General features: G+C 41.7%; 1 protein-coding gene across 1 annotated transcript; it reads right to left on the bottom strand.

Moving 5' to 3' along the window:
* Nucleotides 1-42: 42 nt before the first annotated feature.
* LOC135445775 (protein ELYS-like) lies at nt 43-20,595 on the bottom strand. The gene is made up of 27 exons (XM_064708797.1): nt 20,431-20,595; nt 19,664-19,790; nt 18,359-18,612; nt 17,716-17,896; nt 16,728-16,935; nt 15,462-15,578; nt 14,695-14,779; nt 13,131-13,281; nt 12,061-12,193; nt 11,793-11,974; nt 11,265-11,326; nt 10,454-10,582; nt 8,988-9,078; nt 8,810-8,899; nt 8,482-8,622; nt 7,615-7,719; nt 7,037-7,139; nt 6,615-6,738; nt 6,456-6,512; nt 5,319-5,465; nt 4,394-4,581; nt 4,076-4,220; nt 3,851-3,982; nt 2,536-2,683; nt 2,303-2,450; nt 1,608-1,806; nt 43-220 (listed from the first exon to the last, which is right to left on the bottom strand). The coding sequence occupies exons 2-27, from the start codon at nt 19,782-19,784 to the stop codon at nt 191-193; spliced, it is 3,471 nt and encodes a 1,156-aa protein (XP_064564867.1). The 5' UTR covers nt 19,785-19,790; nt 20,431-20,595; the 3' UTR covers nt 43-190.
* Between the last annotated feature and the right edge of the window lie 1,181 nt (nt 20,596-21,776).

Genomic DNA, 21,776 nt, shown 5'->3' with positions numbered 1-21,776 from the left:
TGTGAAAGTTACTCTGAGATACTTAAGGTCACAAAAGTCTCTGTGTCCCTCAGCTGTATCACACTGACCTTTATTTTTCTGAGGCAAATCACATACAGATTGATGCTTTGTAGTCTCATAGCTGTGTCGAAGATTGCCTTATGGATGTAGATCACTATATGGTGGGGTTTTTAGGTGCTGCTTCTTAAGTTTATGCTGTCACTGCACTGTCTTCAGTAACCTACAGTTAAAAAATGTCTGTTAATGCTTTATTCAGTAGCAAGCAGACTGATTTCACACCGAGTTAGAAGAAATTCAAGACACAGAAAAGCTGCTTTTCCCTTAAGACCACCCCTGAATGTGAAATATACGTACCACCTCACAGCTGAGAGTTTATGTATTTGAGGCACAAGGATGAGAGCAGTCCCTGTGTGCAATTCACATGCTCTGTTTCTGGTATTTCTCTTCAGAACTGACCATTTGACCAGGAGCAGTTTTCCAGCACAAGGTGTGTACACAGCCAGGGGTGCCCATTGCATTGCAGTGCCCTCTGGCTGTGGAGCAGTGCAGAGTGACCCACTGCCTCTGACAGGGTAAAATACAATTGGGTACCCAATGCTTAAAGATTCAGTTATGACAACAGGTTATTTTTCAAATTTCCTGAAGAAACAAGGACATAGCATCTTGTTGCCTACAATGTTCTCTCCTGTCCCAGTAATTTTTGCGGTTTCTACGCTGCTCTTTTAAAAGGCACACAACCCTTATTCCACAAGGCAGTGTTTTCAATTGCTGTATTCCATATGCCAGTCAACAGAGCAACAGCCACAGCTTATTTCTGCACTAATTAATCAATCTGCACACAAGATTAAGGGATAGTGCTGTAAAAATACCTACACATCCTCGTGGAGCAGTGTTCAGGTTTTCCTGGCTCGGAAATGTTTTACAGTATTGAAAGAGTTAGAAAGGAGAAGGATGAAGCTAGTTCAATAGTATAGATGATATTTCCTAACAAGAAAAAGGTTATAATTTAGGGAGATGGCAATGATTTCATTCAGGTAGGCAAAGGCAAAAAGATCAGAACCAAGGGGCTGTGTCAGGGGTTACTGCCTTGCACGGTAACAGTTTGATGGCAGTGACTGGAAATACAGTTAAACACCTGATAGGCAAAACTGCTGCAGAGAGTCATCACTGAATCTGACAGAGACTGACATCACTGACATTGCTCAGTTGTCATTCATGACACTGGATTAAGAGTTTGAAACACAGTTCTTGATTGTAGATATGCACATCAAAATACACAAAGCTACTTGGCACTTAAATAATGACATGGTTAAGCCACAAATTGCATCTTTAGGCAGCTAAGTATAGACTGAAAAGTCCAGGTTGAACTTTGTTCCATGCAATAAAAACAAGTGTATTTCTCAAAGCTGTGGGACAAGGTGACCGCTGCAATTAACTGAAAACTAAACTTTCCCTCTGTGCCCCTTTTACTGCTGGAAAAGACTGTGTATACAATAACTACATGCATGCAAAAAATACCTCACCATTTGAATCCAGGGGTTTCATTTTAAACAAAGCTCACAAGCTTCTGGTTTGGTTGGTTGCTACTGACTTTTTAAAATACAAACCTTGACCACAAGAGGAGTTTCCAGTACCTTCAGTTCTGATGCTCCTGGCAGATTGTTTTGGGAGCTGGAGCCCTGTGTATTTGCTCTCGGGGGGCTGGATGCCACAAAAGAAGTGGAAGCTCTGCATGGGGACTGCTGCTGGGTCTCATCCTGTGCCACAGAGTGGGAAGGACCAGGACGAACCACCAAATCCAGCAACCTGTTAAAATACTCATTTTAAACTAGGAAAATCAAGAAATAAATGAAAAAAAAACATGCTGTGATGCTGACAACACAAACACTCAGTGAACAAGAAATACAGGTAAACCCTCAGTGCTGGGGTGATACATTAGGCCCACATGGAAGTGACAGGCACTTCTTTTTGTTCGTCTGTCAAGGTCTGTACACCAAGAGTTTGGTGGTGGTCAAAGCTTTAGTTTCAGCTGTCTTAAACTCTGCAAGCACATTTCTCATAATGTAAACACATGTATTTCCCTAACTAAGATTATCATAGCAGAAAAGTATATTTCTCCAAATAGTACTTATGATGAATTGTGTCTCAAACGTATTTTTTATGTGCAGAAAAGCAAAACAAAGTTATTTTCACATGTACCCTCCCACCAAGACACTAACATAATTGAAAGATATTTCTCTCCTTTTTCTGTCTCCCCTCAAACACATAGAGCAAGGCTAAACTTTGTGAACAGGCTGCTTACTTCTTATATTCTGAGAAACTGGTTGTCTTGTTTCCTAGCCATGCTTCTTTAAATCTGGACAGTACTTTAGTGATTAAACTTGTTCTTGTGTGCACATTTCCTGCATTAGCCTGCCTTGTGGCTGTTGATAATGGCTTTGGCCTTGGCACTGTAAAGCAAGAGGGAGAAGTATCAGCCTTGTGCATTCAAAGTGACGGCCAGCTGCACATCCTCGTTCCCTTCTCTCAAATTACCTTCTCTTGAGACCGATGAAGGCAAACGGTACGGCTTGGCTCTCTCTACTGCCAGCTTCCTTTGGACTGTGGGAAGGACCTTGATATATTGGTCTAACAAAGAATTTCTGGCTACTGCTCGCTCTCTCAAGCGAGGATCACGACCATTCTGACAAAGGAAATGTGCAAAGCAAGAAGTTAACAATTCACCAGAAGTTCATTGCACAGGACTGTCTCTGCTCTTTCCAACTAAGGCCTAAATTTGCTCTACAGACAAAGGAGAACAAATCCACTGCACAGAGCCACAGCAAGTTCTAGGTTCCACCCAGGAGCACACATCAATTTCACCTGGTAGTTTTGGATAAGTGCAAAGAAGACTGGAATAAAAGCAGAACATAAAACTCCTAGTTAAAAGGACTTTGGCACTTAGCAGAGCCCTATTCTTACATAATTCTTAACACCTGCAATTTTCAAATGGCTTATGGAAGAGCAGGCTTTCCTCTGGTTAGCATGAAATAAAGATGTCTGAGATTACTGAATACACAAGGCAACTGCAAATTATGTTGGAAAAAATGATGGGAAAATTAAAACAAGAAAATCTACCTACACACACCTCCTGTCTGGAACACAGTTTTCACATACAGTTTTCACACACTTAAACCTTCCAAGACTACCTTTTAAGTTTGATTTACTGGAAAGATACACTTTCAAAAAACAACATATGTATCAGAGATCTCTAAGAGAAATTCACATAATGCAAAATTTTACCTAGATATTTTGAGAAACAAAATAGGTTAGAATTTATGTCATAAAACTGGTAGCATGAAACTACTGGAATCAGAGAGCTTGCACTATAATTTGAGAAAATAAAAAACCCAAAACCACAACTAAACCCCACTACACATATTTGACCTGTTAAGCATCCCGACTGTGCTCAGGTGAGATACAAGATATGACAGACAGCATACTGTTTATTCCACAGAAAAAACTTACACAAATAAGTTCCCTACCTAAACCATATATAACAGCAGGATTTGAGGAACTGAATGAAAAGATGGGATGGCAGAAAAAAACCCCTATTTTTTCATCAGATACAAACAAACTTTGTTTCAGTGGTTCACTCCACTGAACATTTAATTTATAACTTCACACGGCAGTTTGCAATAGTAAAATTATTTCAGCTACCTTTTAGGTTCAGCTGTAACTTGACATGCAGGAACTTATTCCTAGTCTGTCAAAGAAGGGTATGAAAGACGAAGATTTTTCTTGAGGACTATCAAAAGTGATCAGTCACACTGACAGAAACTCGCATACTCAACAGAACTGCTACCCTTACCGTCAGATTGGCCTTCATGGACTGATTCAGCTGGAGTGCTGGGATGTAGTTGGCACGCTGCAGATGGTGGACTAAGAGGAATTCATGATTCTGAACACCAGATTTGGTCTGTAAAAACTTCTCCAAACACTCCTGTGAGAAATAACACATTTCAAACATCATTACCATTCTGCCTCTTCTCTTGCCAAAGAGACAAGGCTTTTTTTGTTTCTTCTCCAAACTCACTTTTTCTGTGTCTGTGAAGGGCAGCTTCAGCAAATCCTCCATCAGCCCCATCTCCTGACAGATTTCATACATGTGCTTTAGCAGCTCCTCTATGTTTAACTTCGTGGTGTGCTGCTGCAACAGACCCCAAGCCTCCACCATGCACCTGCAGTTAAGGTTTAGGACATGGAAAGGAATGGGAACACTGAGGCCACAAAGATGCCCCACAGTGATGGCATCCATTCAAAGCTCAAAGGAAATGGTGGGGAGCCCCATTTGTGCCATCAGCTCTCCACATTTCCCAAGATGTGAATGCCAAAAGAGGGGAGGTTTCCTTACCTGTTGGACAAGAGCACGGTGAGGAACAGCCGCACCTCGCTGCTGCTGGACATGGACGGCTTCATCATCTGCATGTACCTGAGGGCTCGCCTGTGCTCCCCCTGGCACATCAGGGACTGGATTATCCTCATGTGCTGCCATGACACTGTCTTGAGTGTGGCTGGATGGAAGAGCAGGGCCAGGGAATTCTGGACAAGTTGAGAACAGCTTCATTACCATAGATACAAACACCCATGCAACAGAGAGTCAAAACTTTCTGCAGCAAGGCTGGATGTGGGTTAGACCAACTGAGAGGTCTAAATAAGAAAATACTTGATCCAGGACACATCAGTAAAATTCTTCAGTATTTGCAGGGAAAAAAATCAGTGATACAATTGTGAATGTCTTAAAACTAACGATTCAGATTTTTCTAAGTTCACGAAATTCTGTGTACAAACATCTCTTTTTATAAATACATTACTAAATAATAAGTTACTTGACAATCAAATTGGTTCTATTCATATAGTGACAGGTAAAAAACAACCTAAAGCATTGGGATGATCAGGCAGATATATCACTCCTGCAGTCTTTTGTCTCAAATGTTCCTGCTACCATCAGTCTCCATGCTTCAAGTACCAAAAACACTCTTAGAATCAGTGCCCAACCAGTCAGCTGAAAACCTCCTAAAACAGAGATGGCTTTAAAAATTCAAATATGAAGCATTATTTATGCTGATTATGCCTTTGTTTCAATCAATTTCTGTCAAAGTAGTTAAAACAAAATTTCAAATCCTAACTTGTTGCTGAAGATGTCAGACCAGTGTTAAAAAGAAGCTTCTTATGCTCTTAGGTGCTTGTAACACCTAAGTAGCAATTGTTAAAAATATTTTAGTGGTTACTGCTCTGCAGTGCAAAGTGTGTGTCTTATTCAACTGTTTCATACTTACTTCATAATCGTTGTGATCTAGAAGCCAAAATCCTCGAATCAGTTTAACAAGACCCCAAGGGATAGCAAAGGCAGTTAGAAAGGAAACAAGTAAAGTTTCTGTTTTATTTGGAAAGAAATGGATGATATCCAGCAGCAAGTAAATTGTCTGAGAGTATCTAATTAAGGTGAATAAATTGCTAAGACCAAAAACTTGTATCACATTACACTTTGCAAAAGAATGAAATAAGAATATGAAAGTCGTAGAAAGCAGAACATCCCAAGGTATTGATCTTGCCATTTTAAGCTATAAAACCCCATTATATCAATAGGCAGGTCCTGATCTCAAAACTGTATTGTGAATATACTTCCAGAAAGAAAGACTTGAGGATTTCTGTAAGGCAATCAAAAAGGCAAATATTGGGTGTTTATATACTGCTCTTACAACCCCAGGCTCGTGCTTCTGTCAGTGAAGCTACCAGTTGGACAGGCAACACACTTAAACATTCAATGCTTAATTATCAAAGAAAACAAGTTCTACAGCTGTTTATTCTCATTTCCTGTCTTCACAAAACCAACACAAATTATGGTGCCCTTACAATGCAACTTGGCACTGACTGCTGGAAACGGTGTTTAAAACTGCATGTGGATCCTGTCTGACTAAGGCAGCATGGGTTCACAACCATTTTTAACCCTTTGCTTTCCAGCCTCTCTTCTACATTTAGCCAACAAACAACAAAGGAAAGTCTGCATGTTCCAGCAGCTTAAAAATTAGGCTTCAGCCCAATGACTGTTCTCAACCACCTCTTTATTATTCTGTGTGCTTGTACTTTTTACACAAAAAAAAGCAAACACTGTTAGCTGGGCTGGGAAACAAATCAGCAACTGGAAAACCACTGCTGTTACAAACCCTTCTGTTCTGAAGCAGCACATTTCAGGCACTGTTCTAATACACAGTCCTTTGCTACAGAAAGGAGCTCTTTAAAAAATTAAAAACTATTGCATTTTGAAAGAAACTAAGCAAGGTTTTTATCTTGAATATTTTAGGGAACCTGTTTGCTTGTATCAGAAAAGAATTTGCAAAAAACACATAGGTGACAAATATGTAAGAACATTATGTTGTTATTACTGAAGGAGAAATAAAGTCTAGAAAGGATACAATTGCATGTTTGTTGCTTTCTTCAATGCTTTCTAGCAAATAGAGATCCAGCAGTGCCTGAAATGAAAGATGAAAAGGTTTTCTAATGCTCCTGTCTTTCACCATCATTGGCTTTAGGGGACTGCTGCTGCTGGGGTTTGCAGTGAACACAACACTCACATGTAAACTAACAGGTGGGTATTTCCCAGTGCCGCCTTCATCTCTCTGCCACAGCTTCTCCACTTCCTCTCCCAGCTGGGAAACCATTCCATCAATCATCAAGCAATCAGAATCCCATTTGCCTCTGCAACAAAAGGGACCAAGGGCTTGCACAGAGTAAAACACTCATTCCAGCCTCTCAGTGTCACAGATTTTGGAGTCAGAGCAAAGATGGTCCTTAGCTCACAATGAACTTATTCATTAAGGAGTCCCAAGTACAAACCCAAGAGAAGAGTGCAATGACCTTTTGGGTTCCAGGTTTGCTTTCATGCTCTGTTATGTGTAATGCCAAGGAGAGCAGACAAAGGGTTTTAACTGCAAAAATAACCACTCTCACACAGTCTAACAGTGGCAGCTTTCTAGAGAATTCCTCTAAGTCTTACCTCGACAAGCGCTCGAGTTTCTGTCGGTGACCCGTATAGTAGCTCTGAATCAGAGGGTAATCGTAGAAAGGTCTGGACAAATGAATGTGATCATCTTGATCATCTTTAGGTGATAAAGTAAAAGCAAGTTAAAGTAAGACCACATTTTTCAACTAAAATTTGCTCTAGACAGACAGAAATCACACAACCTCAAGAAGCCTCCAACTCAAAGAATCCAATCCTGTTTCTGCCTTTGCTAAAGGAGAACTAAGACAAAACTACTATGGCTGCAAACTGCAGAACTACAACTACTTCTTCTCTCAAGATCAGTTTCAAGTTTGCTGTTGATGCTGCATTCAGACCACATGGGGTAAGCTCAAGGCTACTCCTAAATAAACCACTCTCAAAGGGAAGGACTTTTTGAACATGTGAGCATCTGTAAAATGATTAAAGCTGAAAATGGAATTTATAAGGTGTCTCAATTAAGAACATTTCCAAGGTGCACTTTCACCTCAAGCAATAAATCAAAGGTTCAAAACATGCAGGTACTGCTTTTACTATCAAAATGAGTGTGCTGGTACTACAGGCTCTGTGCTTACCTAAACCTTCGGGAAGGAGACTGGATCGACAGAACCAGATCACCACTTGTGCATACAAAAAAATGAGGCTGGTTACCATCTGCTTATTTGTCAAGTCTGAAAAACCTGAAAGAAAGGCAAAACATTATTTGAGTTTTGCAATTCCTTTCATTTTACAAAACCCCCTTTGCAGAACAAACAGAAAGTATGAACAAACAGAGTGGAAACCTGTCTTTGTAGTTGTCCCCTGGATCACTTATGAATTTGAAGGAAAAACCACCATTCCAACCCCCACCAAAAAAAACCCCAGTCACTACAAAGAAACAGAACCACTAAGGATTGAAATTGAAAAATAAAGCCTAAACTATAAGATATACTCAAGAAGACAACATTTGTTTTCCATATAGCAGAGATTTTTACTTTAGCAAAAGAGATTATAGTCCTCTTTTTCCCTCAACATGCCAACAACAATTTTTAAAATCAGAAGCCAAAAAACCTCAAGGAAATTGCTTTACTCATTTTGGTTTCCTTTCTATTTCCCAGCAATTTGCACAAAACTATCAATTGCTAGCTAACAATTATGAACACTTCTCAGCATTACCACACTCAGCTGCTGCAATTGCTGCCCAGGTGATTACTCAGCTCAGTGCTGAACAAGTGTACCTGCTCCTACCCAGCCTCATGAACTCCACAACAAGCTGCTCCCCTGAACTCAAAGGGGCTTAAATCAAAGTCCCAACTGATCAGATTTAAACCCCTCCTCCCAGCTCAACCTGACTCTCTCCCAACCATCCAAAACAACAGCAGCTCCTGTCTCCACAGTTACAACCCCAGCATCCTTCCAAAAGTTAACAATCACACCAAAGGCCCAGCAGGGCTCTCACCAACCTTTCTCTGTAAGCTCTCGGGCTTCTGCTAGGAAACAGTTCAGGACTGTGCTGAGGTTGCTCAGCAGCAGCTGGCAGTGCTGGAGGGACTGCAATGTCTGCGGGTCAATGAAGTTGCAGGAGCCGTCAAACAGCGGAACACCTTGTCAAGGAGAAACATTGAATCAACGCTCAGCACAGCAACTGCACACTTCCAAACTTCAACACTTCAACACCCACAAGAGACTTCAAGAACCACTTAAAGAACCAATAGCAGACACTGGCAGAGTACTGAAGAAGATCCTTTACATAGAATGACTCAAGGTTTTAAAAACCAGACCACTACTCACATATTTGGTCCAGTTCATCTTTTGTACAGATCACTTTGTTCCACGTCCACTCAAGAACAAACCGTAAATTTACAGCAGAACTTGGCTGCTCTTTAAAAACAGAAAACAAAAAGGACATGAAGCCATGATTTCTAACCAAAACACACACACAACACAAGAACAGTGGAAGCAGCATTACCTTCAGAAGTCCAGTGTTTAATGCATCCCGTCAGAAGGTCTAAAGAGCCTGTCTGCACAGCAGCTGACAGCACTGCCTCCAACTGCTCCTCCTGCACAGAACAGACAAAAGCAAATCACAACCTCACACACTTTTCCTCTCAGTCTCACCTTGATAAACACTGCACTTTCTGTTGGTGACCCATGTAGTAGCTCTGAATCAGACACTACCTGAGCCACTGACAGAAGTGTTTGCTGCTGACTGGTTACCCACTCAGACATCAGCTGCAAATGCTGCTAGTTCCATATTCTTGACTCTTTCTTCATTCCAGTCACAGCCTGGACTGCTGCTTGGTTTGAGGAACACAGGAACGTTTTCCTCTGACATTTCAACTTCATGCAGGCTAGTTTCAATCTCTATTTCTGTGTCTCAGGGTTTCAGTCTTCATTCACTGAGTCCCAGTTAACTATTTCCACTAACATCCCCTGCTAACACCCATTATGGGCTGTGGGCACACCCCTTTGCCATCAGGAACACGTGAAGGGAACAGAGCAAACACCACTGTGTTTGCATGGAGACAGTGAAGCTGAGGCCAAGCAGTTCCCGAGACCAGCAAGACAGGAAGCAGCTCTGACAGCCAAAACATTAAATTACAATTTGTTTAAGCACCATAAAGAATCGAAACATTTCAGTTCTAATGGGCTGGAATTACAGGCTGTTCAATTACTGTATTCTAATGCCATGGCAGTCCTTGAGAAGGATAATGCACAGGCATGCACACACATGGAAATAATGTAGCAGCTAATTCCAGCTGGTGTTCAGACATTTATGTCTGAAATGATCCTGCATAGACATTGACATTTTTATTTTTTTTCCTTGTCTCTCTTTTTTCTAAAACATATTCAAAAATATGTTTTCCTTCTAAGTTAAATTATTACATTCAAAGACATTTCTACACATTCTGTCATTTGAAAGCATGTGTGATACTTCCATCTTTTTCTGAAATCTGGTTTCAGACAAGGAAATATGCCCAATACTGCTTAGAGTGGCCAAAGAAATTCAAACCCAAGCTTCTTGACTTAATTCTGAAATTTCTCTTTCTAGCATCCAAAAGCAATCCCGCCTCAAATGCATAACAAGTCTCTGAACAATGTAGTCATAATTCAGGAAATGACATCACAAAACTTCTTGCTTTCCCAAGTTACTTCCCAACCAGAGCTGACATCAGAACATCTAATCAGAATATAAGAGCCTACGTCAGGCTTGCAAAATAAGTACTATGTGGGCTGGGTCAGCTTGCACAGAGGGTTCTTCCAAGTCAAATTCAGAGTTTGGATCTAAGAATATTATTATTTCTGCTAAATAATGTCAACACCTGCCTCTTAGAATAACTTGCAAGTAAACCTCAGATGGTCATGTCTTGCAGCCTCTACAGCCTTCAGACAAGATGGATATATTTCCCCCTGGATTTTCCAGCATACACCCACCTGACTCAGACTGGATGGCTGGACATCAACCAGTCTTGGAGACAGCAAGCCAGCTACAAGACACCGAGAGTAGCTGTCACGGATGGCTTCACTTATTAAAGGACCAGATTTCTTCAAAAACTTCAGGGTCTGAAACATCAATCAAAACAGGTTAAGACAGCATTCAATCACAAAGTTCTGCCTTAAAAACAACAGCCAAACTAATAGTTTCACTTTTAAAAAAAATACCCTGTAGAAGAAAATACCAACCCTTGCAATGCTAAAGGAAGCATTTTCTAGCCTCTCTATCAATACACAGGACTGGTATTTTCCCTGACACAACTTACATTTTGTAAAAGTTAAACCTAACACACAACTTTAAATCACACATCTGTGCTTGTTTGTGCCAAAGCTGAAATATTTAGTGAGCTAGAACTTAATTTGAAGGGGTTTGTCAAAAGCTGTGAAGTGGCTCAGAAATCAGAATTTGGTCAAGGTTGACAGAAAAAACATGCATTTCTTCCTCAACAGTTAAATCACTTTTCCCTCTCTCCATGCTCAAGTTCATCAGGGATCAAGACCCCACCTCCACACCATCAAAGAAGTAAACATTTCCCCAGCTTCCACCACACCCATCCTTTCCAGCCATTCAATCCCTGCTCATGCCTCCCTACAACAGTGCCATCTGCATGAAACTGGCACGACAGGACTGCAGCTATGCCTGGGGATGGGCAGTGTGAGCATCAAGTGGTCTCTGACACCCAAAGCACTGCAAGAGAAAAGTTACCAAAGGTTCATCTCTTGACACTCTCAATACAGTAAAAAAAGTCACCTCCTTCTGGAAGCCGGTGCAAGTCATGTGAACAACTCCCGAGCTGAGCAAGCACGTCACGTCTGCAGAAACAAGGAACATTTGACAGACCCTGGCACCTCCTCAACAGTTCAGGCTTTATAAATAGTGCTGTCTGCAAAGACAAACCTCCAGCACCACTTTCCTTCCTCACATCACTTACACACATCCCATAAAAAGGCGTTACTCTCTGTCTATAGAAACTTGAGAGCTACCCAGTGCTGTGCTTTGGGCCTCAGCTCAGAGGCTTTTCATTTTGGGACCACCACCCCTTCCCAGGCCATGTTACAGAAGCTCCAAAACCCAAAACTCAGCTGCCTGTCAGATATGTTTCACAAGACTAAGTGCCTTGTCAGGACACAGTAACCAGGTTGGAGAAGGTTTGTGGGGCTTTTTTTGGTTTGGTTTTCATGTGACAAACAATGAACAAGAAAGAGAACCACTCAAGTGGCATTTCACCTCCACCAAAGCTTGCCACTTGATTCAAATGAAAAGCAGTGAAATACCTACCAAAATTATAGGTGCTTGGATTAAAGAACTGTTCAGGTGGTGGATAAGAAGGAGGAACTCCCCGACTCAGACTACGCTCATGTACCAGAATATCCAAAATGAGGTTTGGAGAAGTCATGCTTATTACAGGATCCAGTGACCACAGGGCAAAATAGGGGCAATCATGAAGGAACTCTTCTGGCCTTAAAGAAAACAAGTGCATAAGCTCAATAGCAATTTTCAAATTAACCTTTTGTAGGGATATTGAAACCTCTTAATTAAGACCTACCCTGGTGACTCTGGCATTTGGGCATGACACCAGCGATTGATGTCAAACACTCCCAAATGAACAGATGGTTTTTCTTGACCATAGGTATTCACTTGCCAACTGAAGATTGATACACTGGTGTCAGGAGAGATTACTGTCAAAGACAAGACATTGTTTCTTACTGTAGAAAATATGAGATATTTGCTGTTATTTCATTCATGAAAGACAGCATTTAAGAATGATAAAAAAATTTATAAAATAGCAACCATCTCTGCAATAGGTTTCAGTGCCTCTTTTTCTTATTCAAATTATATTAGTTTTAAGCAAAATCAAATACACAATTATTAATTAAGTTTTGCATGCTGAATGAATAATTATTTGGGGGATTTGGGGTTTTTTAATGTGGTGAGGTGGTTTGTATTCAGTCAGCTGTCATGCAGGATACCTTGGTAGTTTTCCAGCTACTTTTTCCCAAGCCTGTAGCATTGCAAAAGGTGTTTGAAAGTCCTACAACTGGCCCTGGTCCATCAATCCAGCCTGTGCAGATCCCTCTGCAAAGCCTTCCTAACCTCCAACAGATCAACATTCTTGTTCATGATGATGTTGTCCCAAATTTCCTGAGGGGGCACTCGATCCCCTCATTCAGATTATTGATGAAGATATTTCACAGGACTGGCTCCAGTTCTCAGCCCTGGGGAACCAGATTCACCGGATGCACACTGGATGCAGCCAGAGGCTTGAGCAGGACAAAAAACAATTCAGGTAACATTCCTAAGAAATAGAATGATCTTACTGCTCAATGCAGACAACTGGCAGAACAAACTGACTGACCACCCTTACACAGATGACCCCAAACACTGCTCTAACATCGCAGCAAACATAAAATAAAGCCAACTTTTTCCCTTAAAAGATTATGTTCAGAGGGATAAGAAGTCTCATATAACTTAAGCATACAGGTTTTTCAATAAGCCCAACAAGGTCAGCTAAATGAATATTTTAGACTTTAGGACTGTGGGTACAGAACAGCATTCATTGCTCAGATTTCCAAACCATGTAGTTCAGAATAACCAAGCAGGGACATCAGAACAAACCTTCATTAACGTTATCCTCTCTGTCAGCATGGTTGCAAAATTTTTCTATGGTCTGACATCTGAGGAATTTAGTATTGCTGGTCTGCCCTCTCCAGGGAAAGATTCCACCAGAGAGATCTAAACTGAAGAGCTTGACACAACATGTAAAATCCTGGGGGGAAAAAATTAAGAAGAGAGGAAAGGCAATTCTGAAATAACAATATACATTATATCCAAGTATGAACTAATGCAAATATCTGACATAATATGCTTATTTTACAGTATGTTTCCCATCAACAGGAATTACATCTGACATGCAAGAGAATTAAGCATCAAGTCACAACAGGCAAGTTTTACTCTAAAGGCTTTTGCACATTTTCAGAATTTAGCATTTCCCTAACATTAGTCTACATCTAAACACGTTTTGTAGAATTCCTTGCATCATCAAAGTGTCTTTACAAACCTGAACATACACTTACAAAGAGCCATCTAAAACAATGCAACACATCTTCACACAAAGCCTCTGCTCCGTGTTTTGATTACAGAACCTGACATTAGAGCAGCTAAAGGTCTGTCCTGAGATGTTATTGATAGGCACATCAGTAGAGTGAACGCTCATCTCTCTATTAACAATGAGAACTTCCTAGAGATTTAAAACCTTCTTTTAAATCCCATGAGCTCTTATCAGGGAAATATCCCTTAATTCCTTATGGCGAGGACATGGGATAAACATGGACAATGTGTTTAAGATTCCGAATTACTACGGAGCAAGAAACTGCTTTGAGACACTCAAAAATAGATATACAGAAAGGATGGCCCTGAACCTCTGCCACCACCATTTTCTAAGGAAGCATTAAGTGAAATATTGTCTTTCCAGTACAGCCTTCATTTAACCTACCATAAAATATGTGAATATGTGTGTACTGTGGACAAATAGCAGCTCTACTATAAAAAAGCCCAACAAAACACCAAACTAAAAAAAAACCAGCAAAACCACTTCCAAGCAAAAAATGAGTTTCCAAAACTTTCAAAGATCTAAAACGAACTGGCATGAAACAACACATTCTCTTTCTATACATTTAATTCATTTAATCTGAGAAGAGACAAGCTTTCTCTTAATGGTTCCAGGAAATGCTACAAATGAATATCAAAGGTGTCTAAAATAAATGAATAAATTAAAAAGTTTTTCATTATTGAAAAGAAAAAATGGTAACATTTGTTCTGAAACATGCACATTCTATTCTATTTTATTCACAAATTTTGGAAATAACAGATTCATATGCACAGTAATTAAGAAAAACTAAAACCATCTCTTTGAAAAACTAACATGAAGCCTAAACAAAGAATCTCATCTTTATAAAATGACTAATGATAAAATAAATTTTAATCAAAAATGCAGACCAGAACAAGATGTCCACTATACCAAGGGACAGTTCCATAAAATAAAGCACTATAACTCCATAAACTCATCAAAATTCATTTTAATGACTAGAAATTTCAGCTGTCATTCATATACAAGGAGCCAACTTAACTGATACTCAGGGAAACTTTATCTTTTAATCTCTCACATACAGGCCTGTCTTACCTCATACATGACTTCTCCTGATGCCAGACATTTCCTGCCACCAAATGCTAACTTCAAGAGATGTAAATTCACAGCATTCCCTTCACTGAAAAAGGTATAAATGAGCAGAGTTGATTACAAAGCTGCTTTACAATCCTCATTATCATTTTATTAGATCTAGGCTGGATCTAGACTGAAAGTGACTTAAGAGCATGCTCTTGCTGAAAAGAAAAACACTGCTTCCCACATGCTTCCCAATGCATGATAATTGCTCACACTTAGCCAGTAAAACAGAGGAGGAAATTTTTACACAAACAGCTTCAGGGGCAAATGCTAACTATGCCTTTGTTTAGAAAGCTTTAATATGCAGTATGGACCTAAAATTGTTGGAAATAGCTTTAAACAGTAAACCATTCTCCATGAAAACTGCTTTGAAGTCAAGCTCAAGAAGAACTGCCAGTTTATGAACAGCTGGGCTAAGTAGTTTGCTGATGCTGAGAGGTATGTTTTTCCTCTTCCCACCTAAGTTCCAGTTCCTTCTCTTGCATGCAGTGCACCCTTCTACACTCTCTTATTCCTTATTCCAGATGGAAGCCATTGATTTGTTTGCTGAACACTGCTCCTTTTCTGCCAGGGAAGCTGAACTAGCACACAAGGACTCCAAAGAATTCTGAAGCTCTCATGGAGCAACCAGCAATACTGTCATTGTCCTCTTTTAGGGACAACTCTATGTGAACTAATATTAAAAAAAAAAGCAAAATCAGTGGCTTATTGTAATTTTTATTCACCTTTGTTGTGTAGACTGAACAGCCCATAAGTAGCAACAATTTTGAAGATCATTCTCAGGCTCTTGAAAAGTAAGAGCACAGACAGGAATCCTTTCTCCTCCAACCTGAGTGTAGTGCCTACAGGTTTGAAAAAAAAAAAAACCAGAAAAGACAAATAATGGGGGCAAGCAAGTGACTACCTTTTATGCAGCAATCAAGGTGAGGAGATTTCTGTCCATCAAAGCAATAACCTCTGTTTATGTCCTCCTCTGCCTGAGGAGGAGGAACAGAAATGATTGGTTCAGCTGCTAGAGAAAATACTGTTCCTATTTGAAGCCTACTTCAACATATTGAACTTATAATGCAGTAAATCTGAACATATTTTAAAAAACAGCAAACAGAAGGAGTTTCTCATTTCTTTATTGGGCATTGTAAAAAACATTTTGTTTCAGACTTCTGAACCTTAGTTGTACCTTCACAATCTTTTCCTGACACCTAATTATGCCTCCACTATCTATTTATGTATCAGTAATTATGGTGAGTAACTGCAGATTTGCTAAAGTAAACCCCTGTCTGAATTTTGCCACGTATTTAAAGTCACATTGCTTTTCAGCAGCTTTTAAATAATTTCTTAATTTTACTATTGTTTATAAATATATATGTTTCTTATTCTCATCTTCAAGGCTTCCAAGGAAAAATTGGTCCATGTACATCAATGCCTTGGAATAGGTCAGCCCCCTACTTGCATCAAGGCTGAAATGTAGGAAAGAATATGCTTTCAGGCACAGATCAGCTATTGAATTATCATGTCTCACTAGCTTCATCCTGGTCCCTTAAAAGATATATAATCACCAAAATCACATTATTCAGATACTGAAGCCTTTCAGTGCATGCTATCATTGCAATAACTGGTTCTAAAAAATAGTTTCTAAAACCTGTCTCATGGAAAAACACACATTGCCTTGTTTCCCTAAATATGACTGGACAGAACAAACTGACTTAGAAAAATAAGATCTCTCACATCCCTGCTGTCTGACATGACCCAGTACATTCCACAAGACCTCTATGAACAGGCACAATAAGAAATCAATTGCAGTCCATGGAAGAGAAGGCGCTGTATTTAATCCATGTATGAGTTAATACTTCAGAAGAGGATTTCTGAATACTCCAAGGTTCTACCCAACCTCCCACTCGCAGAAAAAGGGCTCTTGAAACTAATGTATTTCCTGAAGCAAAAAATTGGGACCCCTGCACCACCAAGCATGCCAACACGAAGTGACTACTTACGCCTTCTTCAAGGTTTTCATGTTCCCCAGCGACAAGTAGCCATCAGAAAATCCCACAACGAGCTGGTTGCTTCTGCTTATGTAGCACAGGGTGGATACTGCTGTTCCTGAAGGACTTCGCAACTGAAAACAGAGATGCCTCCCTTCCCTGGTCACAGCTTCTCTTCTTTGGGGAACTTCAGCAGGAATTCTAGTGACAACTTCTAGATCTGAACACACAAAAACATGTGAGAAATGAATGCATTTTGCCACTTCAATTGCATTTTAAACTGATGTGATTATACAACGTGTATAATCTAATTCTGCAAATGGAACGCCCATTTGTGCAGCATCTTTTCTGGCTATTCCGGTTTCTGCACCCATTCAGAGAACAGAAGGACGCTCCAATGGGACAGGTATTCTCTCTCCTATTTCAAAACTGGGTACAAATGTAACCATTGGAGACAAATCCCTTTATTGGGCCTCATGAGGAAGCTACTTGAAGGGATATGAACTCCTGAAGCCACTCTTACAACACCCAAAACAGTGTCTGCCATCTGAAAACACAAATTGCAGGATTCATTCACCCAAATGAAGGACTTTTGATAAGCCAGATTTATTGTAAAACACAAGCCTCCAGTGCTCCAAGCCATTGATGGGAACAGGAGAACACTCCCAAGGAATCTGGTACCCCTGACACAACTTCCTATCACACAGCTGCACTGACTCAAATGGAAAAATTCCTACCTCCCACTGGCAAGAATCACAGGGAAAAAGGGATGTGGGCAGCAAGAGCCCTTCTGAACATCATCAGGAGCATTAAGCCACTCCATTTCTGGATCAGTTCAGAACCACACCATGTCAAACTGCTGTCTGCAGTCAGCAGTGGGCAGTGTCAGAAATGCCAGCAGTCACTCAGCACACTGGGATCTTCACTGGGACACAAGCTGGGTTTTGAAAGGAAACACATTCTCTTACTTCAAAACTCAAGTTTAAAAACTGCAGCTTACCTGATGCTTCTACTTCATTCTGACTGCAAGACAAATCATCCAAACAAAGGTCAACCAGAAGGACATGGCCAACATCCGTGGCCACTGCTGCCACTCCAAAGAGCCATCGCAGACTCTGGTGCAGGTGCCGCGTGCTCACGCTGGCTCCGCCGTCATTGCTGATGGGCTCGATGGCAGTCACCTGCAGGGAGCGGCACGGCAATGTCAGAGCCTGTGACAGCCCCACGAGGAACCCTCAGAAGGGAAACCAGCACCAGCACATCAGAAACAGGACAGCAAATACAGGTTCATAAGACTTAAAACCAAATCATTGCTCCCTATTGTACCTGAATGATGCCCTTCTGCCTCATACAAACCAGGAAAATTTGGGAAAATACCACGCAGAAGTCCTGAAAGATCCAATCACTATAAACCCACAAGGAAAATAATACCAGAAACATGGTGCTCCTTAGGGCCTTAAAACAAAAATGCAGAAAGGGGTGTTTAGAAAAAGGCTCTCTTGGCGAGTACTCTGAACTGACAATATGCTAATACAATTCAGAAAAGACACAACCTTCAAAGAGAGGCTCCAAAGCTTTTCCTGAAATAGGATTATGCAGTACCAAACAACACAAAACCTTCATTTCCCCAAAAAGATACATACCCTTCCTGAAAAAGCAATTGCTTTAACCACTTTAGAGGTCCCAAGGTCGTACAGGCAGAGAACACTTCCCTCTGCTTCCTCCAAGCCAACCAGGAGCCCAGTCCTCTTCTGCCAGGAGAACTCCTTCACCACGCGGACGGCGGGAGGCTGCTCGCTGACCCCGCTGAAGCGATAGGCAGAGAGCCGCTCTCCTGTCACCGAGTTCACCACCTCCAGCTGGGGGCCACACGCCAGCCACGCCAGGCCACTCCTGCCTGCAGGGCAACACGAGCAGCGCTCACCAAGTGCCAGCAGCACAACTGCAACAACAGCCAGGCCACCGCGCCCTTCCCTCAAATGCCACAGAGGGAAAGGCCAACCCACCACACCTGGACAATCATTTTAAATCACCCGCTGCAATCCTCAACCAATACTTCTTAAAATTAATAACCCCATTCTTTTGCATTTGTACTTGACAGTCCTGCACTCAAGAACATTCACTCTTTGGGATAAAGGTTACAATAGACTGGGCTCCAGTCTGTACACCATAATTGGCCTGGTTTTGCTAAAGAACACCCAAATATGTACAGGAATACAAGTCTCAAAGCATACTTCAAATGCAGCCCATCTAAACCAATTCAGTTCCAGTTCAAGAATTTTGCTTGACACATGACTACTCTGGGCAGCGATTTGGACAGGAAATTCTCTTAAAATGGGCACTGCATGTGTAATTTCAACTTTTACATGAGCTGATCCCAGAAAGAATTTAACAAGTGGTGTTTCACCAAAGAGTTTAACTCTTGCTCCTCTACTGAGGGACTTTAAGCTCAAAGGAAGGATGAGCTCCATTACAGCAACTACAGTCAGGTAGATAAGATTCTACCTGGTCTTCACAGAAGCCCAGACATACAGACAGGCCTCCAGCCCTACCTTCAGATCACCTAGAAAGTCAACTGCCTAATCTGCTTAGCTGTTGTCAGCAACTCTCACTGGGTCCTCAATCTGCATCCTACTAAATACCTTGGAAACACATGAGCTGGTAAAAAGAAATTTGTCCCAAAACAACACGATTTCTTCCTTGAAAACTGCCTTCCATTTCATTCAGAACTCAGGAGGGCATGGTCAGCTATATTATTTCAATAGCACAGGACTGGAGCAGGCTGTTGCACTTTCAATGCTTCTAATTGTTAAAATATCCTGGTAGCACTGTCAGAACACCTGATCCATTTTACTTAACAAAACCAACTTGATGCCATGACCCTGTGCTTCAGGCAATAACAACTTCACACCAAATCCAAATTTAAAGGAAAATGCAAAAATGCTCACCTCCAGAAAACTTCCCACACAGCACAGAGTCTAGGGTGATCTCATCCTCCCCAAGTGCCTCAACAGTCACCTCTGGAAACTGCAGCAGACTGCTCGTTACCTGAGCTGTTAGGTCTCGCATTCTTCACTGGAGATAAAGAAAAAAAGGCAAAGAGACTCATGTCAGCCATAAATATCTTTGAAACTGACCCAAGCTTCATCAGTATGCAGTGACAAATCTCCCAGACATTGTTTGTAGCTCTTTATTGCTCAAAAGAAATGGCACTTGGGACAGTTTTTCATCTCACAGCAGAGCATGAGGAGAATCTTGAGTTTTTCTGATACCTATGAGATCAAGAAAAAGTACACAGAGGGATGAACAAGATAAATAACAGGGAATAGAACAACACACCGATTTCAAGTCCACTCATACATTTTAGCAAGATTTTATCGCAGAAAAATAGTATTTTAAAAAGTTTATGATTGCCAGGAAGCATAAACCAATAGCAGAAGATAAGAATTAGAAAGGATTTCAGCACTCTATCCCAATAGCTCCCAACAGCTAAGATTCTGTATTAGATGCAGACAAAAGGTTTGATTTTCCTTTAAGTGAGGAAACAAAACCAGCACAAATCAGAATTGGACATTAGGGTAAATTTACCCAGCTATCTGCTGTGGCTCTTGTCTGACACAACTCTGGTTTCATTCAAGAGTTGCAGCCTGTCTAACAGGGCTAAGCAAGCAATAGATCCTAAAGTCTGTGCTTGTCTCTACACTGCTTCCTTTACCTGGACAGACAGACATAGGTGCCTAGGGGCTCAGTACAGAACACAGCAGAGAGGTATTTCACTGCTTGTCCCTCCCAGCACAAGTTCTACAACCTTGGCTTTACAACAGAATTCTAGAATGGCCTTCTGGACCCACTGGCAGCCATCTCATCCAACTTGAGCTGTTCGTCCAAGCCCTGCTGCTCAAGCCACCACCTAGAGCAGGCTGCCCAAGGCTGAATCCAGGTGGAATTGGAACATTTAATTCTCCAACAGGTTTTTACAATCAGCAACCTGACAAGAACAACTGCAGCAACACCTGCAACCCATGCAACAGGGCCTGGTGTTCGCTGACTCTCTCCTGCCAGTTTAAGGATTCTGTTCTCTCCACCACACCAGCAAACCAGCGCCACACCAGGAAAGGCCTGTCACCACTGTTTGTCCAAAACGACATCGGACACCTTAACTCCCAGAGCAGCCAGGCAGGCAGTCCTTGGCTGCCAGCAGCAGGGCCGCCTGCAGGAGCGCCGCAGCCCGGCTAAGCCGCGGCCACGCCGTTGTCAGGGCCGCGCCGAGCGCACGCCCCGCCTCCACCGGCAGGGCCTGCCCGGGCAGCTGGGCCGGCTGCTCCCAGAAACAACGTATCCATCCATCCGTCCATCCATCCCCGGCACCGGGAGCCACCACGGAAAGGGGATACTGAACTTTGGGAGAGCATCCAGAGGAGGGCAAGGAAGATGGGATTAGGGGGAAACTGTATGAGGAGTGGCTGAGGTTTCGTGGTCTGTTCAGCCTCAGGAGGCTGAGGGAGACCCCATTGCAGTTACACCTTCCTTGTGAGGGAAGAGGAGGCGCAGGCACTGATCCCCTCTCTGTGGTGCCCAGTGACGGGAACTGAATGGCCTGAAGTGTCAGGGAGGTTTAGGCTGGGTTCTTCTGGAAAAGGTTCTTCACCCAGAGTGGCCGGGCACTGAACAGCTCCCCAAGGACGCAGTCACAGCGCAGCCTGACAAAATTCAAGAAATGCTGGCCAATGGTCTGAGGCACATGGTGGGTTTAGGGCCAGAAGTTGGACTTCAATGATCTTTGTGGGTCCCTTCCAACTCAGTTTATTCTGTGATTCTGGGTGAGAGCAGGTGCTACATTTTGGTGTTCAGTTCCAGGATGACAGAAATGTAGGTAATACTACATAACACTTCAAACCTATGAACACTAGACTCGTGCATTATGCTTAGGTGAATGTTAATAAGGAGAAATAAAAAACCAGACCAGTCTACAACAGTGAATTAGTGAACACTGATTTTAGTTGCTTCTTTGAGTAAGATCTTACCTGGCCCATGTAACAGTTGGGTCCGGCTGAGAAGAGC

The sequence above is a fragment of the Zonotrichia leucophrys genome, chromosome 3, assembly GCF_028769735.1.
Source record: "Zonotrichia leucophrys gambelii isolate GWCS_2022_RI chromosome 3, RI_Zleu_2.0, whole genome shotgun sequence".
Classification (NCBI taxonomy): domain Eukaryota; kingdom Metazoa; phylum Chordata; class Aves; order Passeriformes; family Passerellidae; genus Zonotrichia; species Zonotrichia leucophrys.
This window is presented reverse-complemented; position numbering and strand designations above follow the sequence as displayed.